Here is a 19177-nt window from a genome sequence, read left to right as displayed (position 1 = left end):
TATAATGGAGAAGTTTACGTCATCAGTCAACTTTATTGTCAGCTGGAGAGATATTTGGAGTCTAATACACTAAAGTTAATTGGTTATCTATTTACACAGAAAAAAAGCATTACATTGTCAGTAAACCCCTCAAAGTACCTCCGCTGTGAGGGGGAGGTTGTGGTTGTCTGGCCGGTGAGGCTCAGCAGCCTTTTTGTGAACACAGCTGGACTGAGACTGAAGACACTAACGACAGTGAATACAGTACCAAAGTGATTTACAGTGTCTTGGACAAGGGTTCTGACTCCGGGAATGACAGGAGAGGACAGGAGTATACTGACAGGCCCGAGTGGGGGTTTTGCTGGATCAGTCCAGCACTGCCAGAAGCCAAACTAGGCAAAAAAAAACACTGTGGTGTTGTTGAACTGACTGGACACTACAGTGACTCACTATCACTTCAGGTACGAAGTGAGTACGAGACAAGACGGACCAGGGCTAGCTGGTTGGCATGCCAACTTTAGAAGCTATATCTGCAGCACAATACATAGGCTTTGGTGGCATAACATCAAAACTGCTTTCACATTCACAACTGTTTTTCACATTCATCTAAACTAAAATTCTATCATATTGTGCCTTTTTTAAGTGAGAAAAAAATGTAAATGCAGCGCAGGTGCTGATTATGCAGCCTCTAAGTAAGTTTTAAGAAAGATGAGGCACTCACTCTTTCTTCACAGCTCCCATATCTACCCCATTAAAAGTCATTTCTGTGTCTGCAGACACTACAAAGAACCACTATCATTCATTCACCCTCTCTGCAGCTCTGCAGACTTGTCAAGCTTCCCTTGTCTGATGGCACTTTGTGTCCTTGTTCACCGACTGTTAAGCAATCTGTTGCCTTTATAATAAACAGACAGCCTGGCCTGACCACAGGAGAACATTTTTTGGAAGTGGAGCTTTCATTTGTTTCCTCATGACACTCTACATTGTAGTACCCCTGCCACACTATGGTGCTACAAATGAGAATGCAAACAGCAGAACAATTGCTTTACTGCACATTTGGTGTCACTTTTACTTATCTGACCATTACTCTTTATTTTCTTTGCTTATTCCTGTTTTGCACACATCTTTGTGCCTTTGAAAGCAATCATTGTCTTCTGTTATGTTGAATATTCATGTAGGCTGATATGCTGACTAAATAGACCGCTGGAATACATTATGTACCTGTACAGATAACAGATGGCAGCATACATTATCTCCATTACCTTACTGTAGTTGGCAGATGGCTGGAGAAAGCATATTGCATGCATCAGCATTAATATCACCTGTATGAACCAGTGTGGTCATACTGGATGCTCCTTTATTGCCACTCACCACTGACTTCTAATTGTACAGTGCAAACTTTGATGAGTAAACACTGCATTTAAAATAGGTTTGTGAGGTTTAGGGACTTTGTGAGATGCAGATACAGAAGATTTTGTCAAAACTTTTGCTTTGGAATGAGATATTATTAGGGATGTCCCGATCAGGTTTTTTTTTTACCACAATCCCGATCTGAGTCATTTAATATTTAGTATCTGCCGATACCAAGTCCCATGTAACATGTAGCTGTATGTAACAAGACAGTGCCACAGAGGAACAGTGCTATACACTGACAAGATAGGTTGCTGAATTGTGAATGAGGGAGAAGTAAGGAGGAGAAAGCAAGCGACTCACTCTACCCGCACATCCATGGATAACACTCTTTCAGCTGCATTAATTTTGAGACTCAAATATTTGTGAAAGTTTTTTATTTTCTTTCTCTTTTTTCTTTTTCAACCCAAGTTACCAGTTTTTGTTAATAACTTGTATTTTTGAATAGCACTTTTGTTTGAACAAATATTAGGTGGACTTGAAAACAACCTGTTTTCTTGTGATCATTTAAAATGAAGCAATGCTTTTAACCTCTCTTCACAATCAAGCAATCAACCAAACAACGTTTTTTTCTCTTCCCGGAGTGTTTCATTTGAACAATATTTACAGGCACTTTTAAAATAGAAAATTAGCGCACCAGTAGCGCACAAGAAAAAAGCTATATTTGATGTAATAAAATAAATCATGATATAATAAATATGTTTTATATTTTTTTATTAATCTCTTGAATCATCCGATGGCACTCACATTCATCTTGGAACTCGTTTGGGCCCTGACCCCTTTGAAGAAAGATTTTGTAAGAGGAGTTACTGAATTTGAACATCTTTCTTTACTAAACATCAAAATAATGTTTAAGTTATGTTCGTATTCATAAATCCCCTTTATATCCATAATATCTGGCTCCTATATGCATGCACTGCTATCCTGGGTTTTGGAATTAGTTAACCTGTCAACTTGTATGAAGTAAACAACTATTCTAGGTGTTAGAGTCAGCTACACTGTCGGCCCATATTACTCTCAACCTATTCATGCAGATGTTGGTCTCGGTGTATGTATAGATGCTGTGTCGCTGACTGTTATGGGGTGTTTGTGCAGGTGTGTGTGTGTGTGTGTGTGTGTGTGTGTGTGCGTGTGTGTGTTGGGGGTTTAGTTCCCATCTGTCCTTCTCCCTGAGGAACTGTGTCTAAGTCCCCTCTTATTTTCTTCCTCACCTCTCACCTCTGTGTGTCTAATGTGTAAGTGTTTGGGTCCGTATATATACTTCCAGGTCTGTTACTGTGTCAGCTTATATTACTGTCACACCGAATTCCTACCGTGTAAATGTTAGTTATGGTGTAAAACTCTTCTCCTTTTCTAGTTTTTCTTCTATGTTGAACCGTGCGTTTGCTCCCCAGCCTTGCAAGATGCTCTCAATGCTTTAGAATTTGGCTAAATTTGCAAGCTTTGTCTTTTGTCCTTCTCAACACATTTGCACGTAAACACGATGCACAACATCACATTGTATTTCTGAAGTGCCTTTTTTTCATTCAACCTCCACTTTCGACTTGAACACCAAACCTATTACACAACTGATCATGTCAGTGACGGTTGTTTCCTCTCTGCTCCATGGATCAAGAGGCCATTAACAATTAGAGCCACGGTAGAGCAGTGGTGTCAGGTGTGCATTTACGCACACTTGACGGCCTAAGTCAATTCTTTGCACTCCAGCCTCAAGTGTATGATTGTCTGTATGATGGTCCAAAATGTGTTTGGTAATGTTACCTTGGGGACATTTTTCATCTTCATGCGTTTCTATACAGTATCTTTAAAAAATGTCTCAACTTTTTCAGAGTGAACTGTTTTTGAGGTTACACTTGCTGAGGTTGTTGGAGCGTATCTGCTCTTTTATGATAAAATGTCCCAGCGTCTTCTCTTTTACAGCATTGTTGTCCCCTTGAGTCTTCATCGCTACTGTTGCTTTTATCTCTAGGCTATGGTTCTATTTGAATCTTGTTTGAGTGCATCCTCATACATCATAACCTCTGTCCCCTGCTTGTTAAGTATAAAGTCCAAAAAATGCACCTAAATGTGAAAAAATACATGTATATACACCAAATCCATGGGTCTCATCCAACACTGATATATGAGGCTGTGCTAGGTCTGCGTTAACATGAACTAAGACGGCAAAGGTCAGAAAAACATCAGAGACAAAGTAGGAAATATTTAAAGCTAGGGTAATGATGTCGCAGAGGCAGTAGCATGCTTAATAATTTAGCTTGTGGTTCTTTTTAATAGATCTTCACAACCTCACATTATTGCTGTCTGATAAGCATCCACTTGCCACAAAGCTTTTTCTGCAGTGTACACTTGTTGCATCATGGATGTGTTGAAAGGGATGGTGGAAAAAAAAAACTCTTCCAGCTTTAATCACAATGATAAGTCAGTTTTGTTTCATTTTTTGTGTCGGGTCAAACTTTCTTCAGCATGTAAGAGCAACACTCGATGCCGCCAAAAGGATGCTTTAATAAAACATCAGAAGGTTCCCTCTGCAGAGTGAATAAATGATTGTCCTTGAAGGTATTTCACTGCTGTAACAATACTTACTCTAGCTAAACTTGTACACCATACTGTACCAGTTTGGAGTGAGCTTATCATCTTAGGTGGAAAAACAAAAGTTTGTAGTGAGCTTATCGTCTTAGGTGGAAAAACAAAACGGATACCAAACCTTTTTTCCTAGACATTTAATTGAATTATTTTATTAGTGCATGGTGCCAAAGTTTAATTTCTTCTGCACTGATATCAAAGATTATACAGACTATACAGTTATACAGTTTTCAGTCACAGTGAATGATTTTTTTTTCTTTAACCGCAACCTATAAACACTGAACCTTTCCCAAAGCAAAGTGTTTGATGATTACTCTCAGCAAACAAAGCCAGTAAGACCATCCATCCAGTATGCAATTCAGTCTAAATGTGTTTAGCAGGATCATTTATCAAGTGTCTTTGTCCTCCCTCTCTGCCCGCCTCTGTATTCCTCTTCCTGCATGCATCCATCAATTCAACCCTTTTCTCCAACTTGGTGAAGTCTAACATACATCTGATGTTCTGTTCCAGAGTTGAGCTCCGAGAACCTGCGCACATGCTTTCAGATCGTTAATGCCTACATATACTTGTCTGCCACTGAGTTCCTGCAGGTGAGACACAAACACACATTGACACAAACTCACGTGTTGTATACAATTATTTATATATATGTATATATATATTTTATTTTATTTTTTTCTCACAGAACTATGCAGAATCATTGTGCCGCTCCTTCTGTGATCTGCTGAAAGACATCACGAATGAGGGACAGGTCCAAGTACTCAAGGTACTGTCACTCCATCCCTCTCACACACAGAGTTAAATTCTTTTTATTTATTCTCTCTTTCTTTCTTCATGGTTCACTTTTCTTCCTCCCTCCTTAAGTTCAACCACAGTGTTTGTTTGGTTTGTCTGTGTTGCCTGGATCATAGCAGGTGCAGCAGAAGAGGCATAAAGTGCTGTATACTCAGACACATGCACATAAGCAGACACAGACAGTGCTGCCTGTGACTTGACACCGGATTATAATGCAAGAGGAGCTTTGGTATTCTCAGTTCTAATAAATTATTTGAGACCGTGCTACAGAGGGCACCTCAAACAGGCTTCTCTTCATCTTTGTCTGGCCAGCTTTCTTTTATATCTGAACATCAAAACAATTTGGAAGAAAAGATAATTGGGCTGTTAAATAAACAATACAGTTAACTTTATCAGAGTTTTTTTTTCAGAAAGTTGTATCTTCACAACAAATGTTTTTTATGACAGATTTCAGTTTGGCATCTGATCACATAATAGCACCAAAACTGCTCTGATAAATCTACTTAACGACTATCAACCGAGCGCTGATATCAGCTTTGGTCTCGATGGATCAAAGTGTCTGTTGACCATAAAATACTCCTAGATTAGTTTTTAGTTAGAGATATTGTCTTATTACGGTTTGAGTCCCTCAGACTTTAGTTTTAGGGCTTTTCTGTGATCAGCCATGCGCAATTTTATATAATAATACAAAATGAAATCCAGCCTCAGGATTTTGGCATATTTCTCCCTCAAAGATAATTAGCTGTGATTGTGATTGTTTTCATTAATGGCAAATTTATTTAATTTTCAATTAGATGCTATCAGCATTGAGCTCAAACACTGACTATGCTCTGTGTGTGCAGTTTTTGTGTCAGTAGGCATGATGACTGATGGGTGAAGATGCACAGGTCCATCATTTGAGTTATCATTTCTCTTGGTTCACTCTCAGACTTACAAAAGGTGTGTTATGTGTGCACATGTGACAAAAGCACTTATTGAGTACTACATGTACACAGAATTGCCATAAGACTGTAGAGCTTGAGCTTTAGAAAACTCGGCATTATTGCACATCTGGCTCCTGCTAATCCTTTGTTCTCAGGAAAGGAGAGCAGGCAGACAATAAACCTGCCAATTTCCACAGCATGAGCACAATGCCGCTCACCACACATAGTCATCCTGAGGACAGATGGATCAAAGTAATCAGTAGGCTTTTCTTCGAAAAGTTCATATGCATGATATAGACAGATATAGCATCTCAGCGCCTGTCTCGGTGCTTTTGAGTTTGGTTGCTGACCTTTGAGTTAAAAACGCTCGTTTGAAGCTTTAATTTGCAAAAATGCCATTTTTGATGTTGGTGTTACATCATCATGTTAGTGTGGTCTAAAATTATGTTGTAGTCCAATCATGAAAAGCCTGATAAGGATGGAATGATCCTTTATTGGCTTTTCTGTCCTGTCAGATTAGTTTTCTTAGCTGAATTTATGTATATAGTATTGCAGTTCCCATTCACAAGGCGCCTTTATGAAAATCTAATGTCACAATTATCTTGGCCAAAATGATAGCGATTCACAATATTATCTCGATAATCATCAAAATATGTTTCAAAGTCTTAAAACCACCAAAGCAGATGGTGGTCACAGAGAAAGGAGTGCAAATTTGAGATGTTGGTCACACACCATTCTCCGGCAAGTTCTGCAGGTGGGTGTCTGATCTCCCTGTCGTTATTCATTTTCAAATCCATAGTATTTCCTCACTTCCGATTAACACTTTTTTTTGGTCAGGGATACAATGAGCAAGCCATCCTCTCAACCATGGCTTAAAATTTTCAAATGACAAGAAAAATGCAAGCTTCCCTCTGTAACGAATTAGCTGAAGCCTCATTAGGTAAAACCATCGCTGGTTAGGGTTGAGGGAGAGGGTAAACCTGTATTATTCTATCTAATTTGTCTTAGTATGGCTCTTCTTTTTTTTTAGTTGCCGCACTTAAGCGGTAGGTATTTTTAGGTCAAGTTTTCTTTAATTTCAGCTTTAACGTCTGACAGAGAGCTCATTCAAATTTCTTGGGAAACTAAACTTAAGGGACTAACCTTGTCTGCCACATACTGTAGGTCAGACTCTTAATTAAAAGGAGGATTTTCTTCACTTCTTCATTATCTTTTAAAAAAGAAGCTCCAACTAACTCCCTTTTTCCCCTGTATGTCCTTTCTGCTGATGTCTTTACATCATCCTGTGTCTGACCCTTACTGTCTCTCTTTGTGCACACTCCTTCTTTGATCCATCTCTGGTTCTCTCCCGAGAATCTCCTTGTCTGTTTCTCCTTGCTTCTGTTCTTTACTCCCCTGTCCGAGCACCGTCCCTTATCCTCCCTCTTCCTGTGTCTCGGCAGGTGGTAGAGATAGCTTTAAAGGTTAGCCCTATACTGGGAGCCCACATGTTCCAGCCCCTGCTGCCAGCTGTCTTCAGAGGTATCGTGGATGGCGAGGTGAGTTTTACCTTTACGTTTTGCACAGATCTGGACTGGGATTAGATTCATTCTTTTCATTCTTTTGCTGGATGTTTAAAGATGAAACCTTATTAAACCTTTAAATACTCACTTAATATGAGAGTGTTCCTGTATGTTCTTTCAGTTTGTCCTTTTCTGTCACGTAAAAATGAATTCTTACTGAGACTATATAGTGGCATTTATTGATTGTCAGCTCACTTAAAGGTCATGGGCTGCCGTTACAGGATTCTGCTGTGTCAGTTGACTTATCTTCTTTCACCTTATCATGCTTAATGACCTTTACTTAATGTAAAAGCTATGCTGCAGCTGCATGTGTGATTGTGCATTAATGTTGTGTTTGTTGTACAGAGATATCCCGTGGTGATGTCCACCTACCTGGGAATCATGGGCCGTGTCCTGCTCCAGAACTCCAGCTTCTTCTATTCTCTGCTCACTCAAATGGCCTCTGAGTGCAGCCAGAAGGTGAGATGCGCCCTGTCCGCCCTTCGTTTTCTGTCTTCTCAGCACAGGCTCTTTGAATGTCTGTGAGCGACATTACTGCAAAGTGCCTGTTAAATGGGAATCACTCTGAACGAGGCTAAACGTAATGAGCCAAGGAATTGCAAACGGTAACATTCTCAAGCCCTTAAGTTTAGAGTCGTCCCCTCTTCACTTTCAGACTCTGACATTGCTGTTTTTGTCTGACCCAGAGTAAAATTGATTTTGCCTTGTTTTGGCATGGCTTCTAAATTAATGAAAGACAGAGATGTCTCTCTTATTTGTCTCTCCGTCATCTTCTTTTTTGATGACAGAGGACAAGGCAGTAAGGTAAATGAGACGGAACAAGCAGGGAAGGTCAGTTTAGCTGACTTTTATGACAGCACTAGACACACATTTTTAAGCATTAAAATAAAATCAGTGTACTGCATCTTGAGTTGCAACTCTATTTTCCTTGTCCTCTTTCTACATTTTAATGCTCCTCTGTTTGTCTTCCTCTATATAAACTCTCCTTCTCTCCCCTCCCTCTTGTCAATCTGTCTTCCTCCCTCATCTATCTTGTATCATCAGATGGACCAGTTGTTGGGCAATGTGATAGAGATGTGGGTTGACCGCATGGACAACATCACTCAGCCTGAAAGGAGGAAGCTGTCATCGCTGGCCCTGCTTTCCCTCCTACCATCTGACAACAGGTGAGAAACATTTATCATTCATTTATGTGCAGATGGGTCTTTGAGCTGGTGAAAAGTGGGTAGCATCTACTCTGTCAGCTGTCGGCTGACATAAGGGCAAATAAGGGAATGGGGAAGACAGATGATTTATTCAGTGTTTGTTTATCTTTATAGACTATAGCTGGGGGAATTATTTTTCTCTGGGAGGTCTTTGTTGTTGAATGTTTTTCACTAACAACAGAGAATATGAGCTGTTGTTAAAAAAGATACCAGATATTTACCCCACGGCCATATCCTGCTTTCGCCTTAACACCATATGGGTGCCAGTGATATGCATATATGCAAAATACGGAAAAAGGTAGGCAGTTTTCACACATGCTTTCTGTGGTGCAAACAGGAAGTAGAGACCACTTGACGCCTAAGACTGTATATTAAGATGAACAACGCGTCTCCACATGGACGTTATAAGGACATGGGCTGGGGATATCATTTGGCGCCAGAGTCTGCTCAGTACTAAAGTGGCCAGAGCTCCAAATAATGTAGGTTACGTTATGCTTCAAATGTAAATATTAGTTTTATAGATTTATAATGCTTGCTTCCCATCTTGTTGATTAATGTTAAATTGATTGATTAGTTTGTTATAGTTGCTAAAGTTGGCCAGGAGCAATGGTTTCAAATATGTATTTTACTTTTTTACCTTGCTAGCATTGTCTTTGCACAATGCTGCACTTTATGGTTAAATGGACCTTCACATGGCATAAAATGTTTAACCTTTGTAGTGGTGTCTCATAGTCGTTGTAGCCTAATTAAAGATATCATTACTAGTAAAGGGGCGAATGTATCTTGTGATAAACTGAGACGAGTCAGTGTCATTTAATACTTCTAGTAAACTTGACTCTAACTTTAGAATCTAACTTTAGTTTTTAACCATCATAGTGTGAAATACAGTTTTACCATTGTTGTTATTTTTATATTAATAATTGGCTAAATGTTAAAGCAGAGTTGCAGTGAAAAGACAAGACAGATGCTCTCTGTGTTTTACTCTGAAGCACAACACTGTGTGGCATGGAGTCTTACAAAAGGAGAAAAAAAAGCAGAGCGACTGAAAAAATGTTGACTCCATTGAGTGAAATCCCGTAGGTTATGACTTTGGCCATTTTCAGTGGCTTAACTGGAAAACTTTTCATCACAGAAAGAGATCATGAGATTGCGATGTTTATTGTCCGATGGTGTCACTGACCGGAGCAGCCTGCCTATCTGTGACACAGCCTTAAGTGTTGATTGTCTTTTACTCGTGAAGTGTAACCAATCGGATAACTCTGTGCACTGATATTCTTGATTTAAAGGTAAGTGTTTATCTGCAGGTTAATTTGCATTATTCTGTGATCAATTTGTCATCATTTCTAAGCATCTCAGATTTCATAGTTTTAGCCATAGACTGCACATCTTTTAAATCAGACTTCCACAGAGAGGAACATATTAGTGTATGGCCGCAATCCCTGTCTGTCATACCAGCTAGATCGTCACTGAAAATGTCCTGGACAATGACCTCTAGATAAGAGTGGGAGCCCCATTTTTATCGCTAGACTAAACTTTTAAACTTATCAGAAAAAATTGTCACTTTTATGTGCATTAGTGTGATAAGAATGACTAAAAAATGTCAGACACCATCCTCGGGCAAGGTTCGGCCCATGCAGGATGCAGTACATGACGTCATGGACTCAATGCTTGATGCATAACAGAATGGAGCCCTTCTACACAAATGTTGACACATTCAACCACACAAACATGTTCTATAAGTTTTTATTCTGTCTTATTTACCACTTCTCTTTCTGAACTTAAAGCCAAAGTCTATCATTAGAGACATATTGAGGGCATGAGACAATTCTCTCTGCTTGTGTGTGTGCGCCTGCTCCTGTGAGGTAAGTGAATGCATCCACTTATGCCTGTGTTGGTGTGGGACCACAGGTGTTTACCACAACTAGTTTAATTGTAGTGGATTGTGGTGCCGGGAAGGCAACGCCATCAGGACCAAAATCTCTCAGCCATGACGCCAAAGAGGCAAACATGCACCCACACACAGAAGACAGTCCCTCTTAGATCAAAACTCCTGATGTTGTCAGTGTGAAAGACTTGAAGGCTCATTCCCACTGAAAAGGTGACTTTCCTTAAAAAGATTAATTCAGCTCTGTAGATTAAATCCAAGGTGGAAAGTAACCGGAAGTACAGTGTGCAAGTGGGATCCATATATGGTGATTAGTGTTTAAACAAGTGCAGTGGTTTAAATTGATAAATCCTTTGTTTGGCTGAAAGGGCATCTATTTTAAAAAGTTCTGTGCAAAGTCCTACAATGTCAAAACATTATACTGTGCTCACACCTTTGTTAACTAATACTAGACTAGATCAAATACCAAAGTTAAACTAACATTTTATAAGATGGAGAGAGTTTGTTCTTCTCTTACCTCAGTCATTACACATGAGGCTGCTATTTTCTCCTAAGTGTGACAGGTGCACAGGGGGGCGGTGTAGCAGACTTTTACCAATGAATGTTCTTTACATGCCATCAAAAGAGCTCTTTCTCATTTCATTTACTGAGTAAAACTTCTCTTGAAGTTGTTCAAAGGAGTCACTGTGGAGTTTAGTGATAAACTTGTCTTGTGATGTCCCATTTGACTTTATGGTGATGCATGATTTTTTTTTTATCAAGATTTTGGGAAGCTCAGTTTTCAGCAATCCAGATATGGTAATCATAGATGTAGACAGGCATGAAATCCTTTGTTACGCCCCCATCCTTGGTCTCCAACAGCAATTGATTATGACAGCCTCAGCTGTTTAAGTGCTGCATGACAAATCAACTTTCCCACATAGTCATAACTTATATAAGAAGAGGTCCATGTTTTCCCTTAACATTATCTAACAGTCTTTATTTTTCTAATAGATGTATGAACATATCCCACTTGAAGTTTAAATTAGGGAGTAGCCTAAATCTTTTGTTTTTACTGGTGTTAAACAATGAACCTCAATCATAATGATTCAACTGATGAATGATTTTTCACCCTAATAGTTCAAATGACTTCAAAATAGCATGCATCACTGAAAATCAGCAAACGCAAGTTACAAATTTTGATTAAGCTTTTCAAATGACTAGTTAGCAACACAAATTAGGTGTTATATTTAGCAGACAGGAGATAAGAGCTTGTTAGAGAACAATTTTACCTAAATATGTGAATAATGGGTAGTGTCTGGAAGAAGGAAAAGATCTTGACAGGGTCATGGCTCAGTAAGCATATCATGCAAACACAGAGTGAGTTCTCTGCTGTGTCCTCTAGTGGTATCCTCCAGTAATGCACAAAGTATTTTGGCTAGCATGTAAACAACTACGTTCATGTGGTTAAAAAGCAACTATATCTCTGGACTTATAATTAAATATATTTACATTAGTGAGTGCTGTCACTTGTGAAACCTGCACTTAGTCTGTGCTTCAGTGTTGATTAATTCATATTTTAGAAACATTAGCCATTATTTTGAATGCAATTTAATCTGAGCATCTTTAGGAACAGCAGTAGTAGTAGTAGTAGTAATGCTGATGGTATGTGGTGTTAATTTTGTTGACTTGCAGTATCAAATATTCTAAAAGAAAATGTAAAGCAGTATTATACACTCAAAAAGATCTACAATAGAACGCACCACTGGAAATGTGCTTCAAGGCATAAAGCAAAAAGGTGCTGCTGGAGGGCTGTGAAACAGCTGCAGGCATGTGATACATGGAGAAGTATTTTTTTTTCTTATTAATCATTGTTGGACAAGGTGCTTCACTCTGGTGTACGAAAAAAAGAATATCACATTGGATAAATCAACTTTCTTTTATAAGCTGTTTCTGTCGGCTTCATTTGAGGAAATGATGGTTAATTTGTCCAAGAAGTGTTGTTGCTGTCACAGCATCATGTGACACAGTATACAGTGCTGTCAAGTGCTGTCATTGAAAATAGCATTGTTTCTGTTCTCAGATGATTGCGTTGTTGTTCATTGGTGTCAGACAGCCTTGTCGTAGCCCCTTGACGGATGTTACCTTTTCACTTTTTTGACGTCACTTAGATTTATTTTTATTGAATCTGTCACCTTTGTCACTTACTGATAGATACCCTTTTTTAAATGCATTAATGTCCTGTTTGTCCTTAGATAATATGTACTCCGAGCTTTGTGAAACTTTTGTACTGCAAAGTAATGCCACTTATGTTTCATTTTGTATTTAACATGCACAGCCAGGAGGTCATTTTCACAGAAGACTGCTTTAGTCATCAGAACCTCTTATTCAGCCTTTTCTTTTCTCAGTACCGGTTCATCATCACTGACAGTTTGCTGTTCCAAGGTTTTTATTTACATATATTTTTTGAAAATGGCAGTATATATTGTGGTTAGTCTTAATTTTCTGTCCGTGTGGGTCAATTCTCAGTACTGCCATTAGAATATTCCCTAATATAATTGGTAACTGCGATGTGAAGTGCAAACCCCATGGTTTCAATTTGCTATTGCAAACTGAAAAAACTGAAGTTTTACACCACCTTTAGTCCTTGCATGAGTGATACACAACTTCCACAACCAAAGCACTTGGGCTATTTAGAGTCTACTCTAATGATCCCAATCAATGATGCTCAACAGCATCAAATGTAATCAGTGATGCTTATTTGAAATCCATTTGCACCAAGCTCAGCTGGAACATTCAGTATATGCACGTTTTATAAGAGTCAAGATGTAGTATTATAGCAGTGTGGCACTGGCTCTCCAAGTAGAGAAGATTTTTATCATAGGCCATTAATCTGTAATTGCCTCTAAACACAGACAAGTCTTTAACTAAAATGATGAAAAATGTAATTGCTGTGAAAATAAAGCACTAAGTTTTGGATTAATGTGCTGTGGAGAAGAAATTGCACCTTGTCCAGGCCCGGTATTCATATACCAGCTCTAAGTACGTCAGTTCACACCTGGCATTGAAATGTGTCCTAAAACCACTTGTCATCGATCTTACTTCCCCGCTCTATATTTAAATAAATACATCACTGGGACAAACAAATACAATGTTTTTTTACACAAAGAAAAATAATGTATTGCATAGCATTTTCCAAATTTACCAGGAGGCCCAAATAATTAGGAATCTGTCATTGCCAGCATTCCACAAAGTTTATAGAGTTTCTCCTTAACTACAAAACCACAAACTTTTTTTTTTTTTTAAGGAAATGGGAAATGCTTTTTTCCCCCATACATTTGATGTCAGTGGTGAAATCAGTTGAAACAGTGTGTCCAAAAAGCTGCTAAATGTTGGGAGAAGAGGCAGTTAAGACACACAGTAGCAGACAAGACAAGAAACAGACAAGGAAAGAAGGACGTGAAGACAGGATGTGTTTTGTGAAGGACGTCAGTTGACTAGGCAGTCCTACTGCATGAAGAATGTGGTCACATGCGACCCAGACCACCTCTGAATGTGGTCTGTGAGTGACAGGATATCTATTGCATCCTCAATGCATCACGGGGGGCATTCACACCTGTACTTATAGCTGGCCACTTGTGATCAGACTGCTCAGGACACATGTTGATACCAGGTCTGAACAGGGCCCTTGTGTGCAGCCTTCACCGGTCACTGCTTCACTGCAGCCTCCTTTTGTTTATGGAGTCAGGACGATATAAAGAGACTTCATTCTGATGAGGATTTTGTTGCTGCGACGAGTTTATCTTTGCACACAGCCCGTCAGCTTTCAGATCAGGTTTCCACTTTGAATTGCAGGCACGAAGCAGCAGCACTAGTCAGCCATTAGAAAGTAATCACTGGAGAGGTGGATAGAATTAGAATTGACAGACATGTTTAAATGTGACACAGGATCTTAAATACAATGCCTGCATCCAGTTGTTGATGTGGCTGCCAATTTGGGACTATTATTAAGAAAATCCAGGGCAAAGATGTTCAGTGATGTATTTTACTCTCCTAGGATATTAGTAGTGAAATGTTACTGAGTGAAAATCAAATGAAAAACTGACTTCAGGATTTATTAGCCTTAAATATACAATTTCCTTTCTTATTTCTCTTTTATCCTGGGACCTAATCACACATGTGTGTTTGAGTGTTGGTATGTGCATGTAAATTTTCTCACATGACAGTGTAGAAAATAGGATTGTAGTGCACGGTCACATGTTGACTGGATTGGATCCTCTATCGCTGTAGGTCAGCTTCCACATTATTTAAGTCTTGATGGCAATATTTAAAGCATGAGTATATATTTAAGTAGCAGTTCCCATTCATAAAAAAATAAGAGACAGGTCTATGTAACTGTCTGGGTATCTGTCTGTCATGCACCAATTTTTGCATTTTTTGCCAGACTTCATGCTCAGTGAGCTTTATGCTGCATTGCCTGGGGTCTACCTAGCCAAGTAGTTGAAGTGACAGACCCCTTTGATGCATCAGTGCCCACACCCACACACACACTCTTTGTGTCTTTGTATTCTTTTCTCTCCCTGCTTTTTATTCTGATTGACATGGGAAAACCTACTTCCTTTCCAGTGCCTTCAAAGAATGAATCAAATAATTCATCAATGCATGTCTCCAAGCTTTCGGTGGCAGATATTGTGAGCTGGCATATTTTAAAGGTCTCAGGTAAAGGAAGCCCGCAAGCCTAGACTCTATAATGCTTCTTTCCTGTGGAACAATCACCAGACTCGGCTCATAAGGCTGTGTGTTAACACAAAACTGATTGTTGATTTTTATTTTCCATACTTGAATGTGTGCTTGGAGACTATAAAAGTGCCTTAACAGCTGGAAAATCATCCTTATGATTGATCAGAGGACTGGGAACATGTTTTTTGTAGGATCATAAAAACAGCGAATGTTTTCAGTGCATTATTATCCACATGATAATTCTGGCTTTTTTTTTTAATTTCCCTCTGTCTTTTCCTCTTTTTGAACTATTTCCCTTATAACATTTTTCTATCTGGTGTATTGAACCCAAAAGCTAAAGGTGAAATGGTGAGGGTGAGATGCATAAAGACGGAACAATCTGGACATGTGTTCTATGACGTGAGTTGATGGATGGCATACCCTTTTCTCTGGATGGCCATATGTTTCTTTGACAGACAATTTATCACTTTCAGTGTTGCCAGGATTTAACCTCGACTGTTGCATTCTGTTGATGATGATACTCTCGATGACCATTTGGTCCTTTGGACGAATACCCATCTCTGTGTATCTCATAAACGCACAGCTGTTGAACTAATGAATAAATGAGTAATGAGTCTGCCCTGTCTTTGTGTTATCAGTGTGATCCAGGACAAGTTCTGTGGCATCATCAACATCTGCGTGGAGGCGCTGCACGATGTAATGACAGAAGATACCGAAACAGGCACATTCAAAGAGTAAGTATGCATGTGTCTTTCTACAAGCCCGAGTCCAAAACAGTTGGGATGGTGTGTAAATCATAAGACAGTTTGTGATCATTTGTTAGTTGTTTTTTACATAAACGCAATTAAAAACAGTACAAAGTAAATATATATTCAATTTTTTACCTCCTGAACTTCCAAAGATGTTGTGAATATAGATAGATGTTGCTTTTTTTTCTGAATTTGTTGCAGCAACACTTTTCAAATAAGTGTGGAAATGCTCAGGAATACTTTGTATTTGTTTTCTATAAACAGTACATTTGCAGATGATTGCATACCGTTTTATTTACATTTTACACAACCTCCCGGATTCGCTTGAATTGGGGTTCTGATTGAAAACAAAGAAAAACAAATGCATGAATACTTCTAAATCATACAGTTGAAACTTTCCAGTCAGTGCTTTCACGAGTGAATGAAGTTCATAATTGAACAAACGTTTGTGCATGATGAAACAGCGGTTGAAATATGTGTTTTGAAAGTACTTGAAGCCGTTGCAAATACAGATTTGCTGCTGAAGCTTGAATTTATCAAAAACAAACCTCTCAAGAAAGTTTTAAAATTAATGATGTAAAAGTAATCCCTCAGTCATGGATCATGACGGTGTGCTGAAGGAGGCTGAGCGGGAGTGTTGGACAGGACACATTTCTCTTAGAAAATTATGGCCTGTGAAATGGGCCAGAAAATACTTGCACACTGTAGAAGGAGACGTTAACCACGGCCTCCCCTTAGGCTCCATCACTTTCCCCTCTGGCTCTCTGTCCCAGTAGCATGGCGCTTACTTCTTAGTAAATGTTAACCTACATGCAGAAACCTTTTCTCTGCTGTCGAAAACACTTGGCACCCTCCTAAGATCTGCCAGTGTGAAATGAACTGAAAAGTTGGGTACAAGGGTTAGTGTAAATGTTTCTTTATTTGCCAGTGATGTGTTGAATTGTTTTGGTTCCCTGTTGTGCTTCAAAATGGACAAACACATATTTGTCAGTGCACATTTCCTCCAAGTTTTATTTGTTATTTTGTAAATGCGATCAACTGAGACAGACAGCAGTGGGTATTGTAATTTTCCTGCCTGTATTTAGGAATTAAGTCAAGTTTCAAATAAACAGACTTCCCTTTTATTCATCTGTTGTCATAAGTGGTTCAGAATTGTTCTTGCGTGGTGTGGAATAAGAATGAAACACATTGCTGCCATGGATAAATCCAGTAAAACAACATGCCAGTTGGCAAGCAAATTCAGCATGGCACTCCACTGTTATTGTAAAAACTCAATCGCCATCCATTGATGACTACAGAAGAAAGCTTAAATGTGTTTTTCTACTGTACAGATCCAATATGCTACAATTTATTCCTAAAACCACAGGAATTAAATGAAGAATGAGGAAAGTTATAGTTCAACAAAGTTGAAGCTGTAGAAGTTTTAAAAAGGAAGTAAATATTTGGCTATCAGCAATGTTTTCATTCATTTGGAGTCGTGTTTTAGGCCACTTCATGAATGTAAGTCTAACATTCACCTTCTCTTAGCACTGTTTTGGCTTACCGACTCCAGAGGGAATTACCTGGCTCTTTAGCTGCTAAAAGCTTCAGTATTATCACCAGCTGGTCTCTAACTGTATCTGTCTGCTGTTTGGTTACTGGAAACTGCAGCCTGCTACAGAAACATCCAAAAACGTTGATATAAGATCAGTGAGAGTGATTAAATTTGCTATAAGATCTCTAAAGCCAGGGCTGCAGATGCAGGTTATAATTCTCTGATGGTTCATTATATTTACAAGCCATGACAGCAAGGGCTGGTAATGTTTTCACCTTTATGGCAAAATGTGATCCTGGAGACACATACTTTAGCGGGAACTATTGCAGAAGCAGTTTTGAGTACTTTGCCAGGTGTTAATATGTCTGTGTCTTTCTGTGAACATATTTTTGTCAGCATTGCAACTGTCTAAGAAGAAGCCATGAAACTTTACAGTTATGTAGTTGAGATCACAATAAAGACCTGAGTTTGAAGATGGATACAGTGTGACCTGTGACTACTGAGCAGTACTCATGTCATAATGTAGTAATGACTACTTAGCAGTTATGGATTGAAATGTGAGCATGTTGATGGGCGTCACAGCTGGTGTGATCCCATCACAAGATGGTCTCTTGTTTCATGTTATTATAGAAAAATATTGACTGGATTGCAGTTACTAAGCTTAATTTCCTAAAATTTGCATCTATTCTGTTCTGTCAATTTATTTAATAAGTTGTGTTTTGTTAGTTTAAATGTCATATGTTGGGTAGAATTTAGTTAAAATTTCTGATCACAAGTTATCAAATGCTGCTGGTCAAAGTCACAAAATGTGACATTCAAGACCCCCACTATCCTATCTTGACACACAATAAGGATTAAGTAACAAGGACAAAAGAAATAAAAGACCACACAGACTTTGGACTGAGGACAAAGGTTTTGCTCTTAATTCTCTCTGCATGCAGATGAACCAATATGAATAGCAGGCAGAGCTGTGAACTAGAGTGCCAGAGGGTTCAGCCTTTTCTGTGTGCCTCTGTGTGTGCATGCTGCCATTTCTGAAATTGTCTCCTACTGTGCGGGTTTATGTGTGGTTATTAATATTGAGTTGAATATTACTGTGTTTGCAGCTGCATGCTGATGAGCCATTTTGAGGAGCCCAAGCTTAGTGATGATGAGGAGCCACCAACTGAGCAGGACAAGAGGAAAAAACTGGTCAGTCAAACACACACACACACACACACACACACACACACACACACACACACACACAGAGTAAAGATCTAATTTTGCAATCATGAAAGCCTTTTTGTTGTTGTTCCATTCTCATTTTAGATTTTGCACAAATTGCTTCAATAACGTAATGCTTTCTGATCATTTTACTGAAATGTCTTTCTGTCAGTACTGTGATCACAAACATAGTCCCCTTCCTTTGTGGTATCCTTTATGCTACACTGCCACTACTACAAAATTAAAACACTCAACAAAAATAAACCGCATGATTTAGAGCCTAGAAAAACACACATTTCTCCAGTAACCACAGAAAAAAGGTGGTCACTTCATACACTTGTCAGTCAAGTACCTATTCAGAGCCACCTCTCAGCTTCAATAGTTGCTACAGCTTTTCATGCTGAGCACCACATAATCACTTTTAAGTACAGCCTGTGGACACATGCTTGTGTCATTGTGACATGCTTCGAGTCACTTTAGGTAAGCACGGATGTTGCTGAGGACCTATAAATGGCTCCAGGTGTAGGATGTATACCAATTAAACAGTACAGTGATGCATGAGCATTTATTCTATATAAGGATGCATTCCTCTGCTTCCTTGTCACACTGTGGAAGCTCAGAAATTGC

At 38.9% G+C, this 19177-nt stretch overlaps 1 protein-coding gene across 1 annotated transcript in view; it reads left to right on the top strand.

The window, feature by feature from the left end:
- The window catches only part of ipo11 (importin 11), a 117217-nt gene that overhangs the window by 72549 nt on the left and 25491 nt on the right, over positions 1-19177 (top strand). The window contains exons 23-29 of the mRNA XM_073466068.1: positions 4483-4562; positions 4658-4738; positions 7133-7228; positions 7598-7711; positions 8297-8418; positions 15700-15795; positions 18451-18535. Coding sequence (XP_073322169.1) covers positions 4483-4562; positions 4658-4738; positions 7133-7228; positions 7598-7711; positions 8297-8418; positions 15700-15795; positions 18451-18535 — 674 coding nt within the window. The remainder of the gene's footprint in view (positions 1-4482; positions 4563-4657; positions 4739-7132; positions 7229-7597; positions 7712-8296; positions 8419-15699; positions 15796-18450; positions 18536-19177) is intronic.

Source organism: Pagrus major, chromosome 5 (assembly GCF_040436345.1).
Source record: "Pagrus major chromosome 5, Pma_NU_1.0".
NCBI classification, from domain to species: domain Eukaryota; kingdom Metazoa; phylum Chordata; class Actinopteri; order Spariformes; family Sparidae; genus Pagrus; species Pagrus major.
The sequence above is the reverse complement of the archived record's forward strand: the minus strand, read 5'-3'. Positions and strand labels throughout refer to the sequence as shown.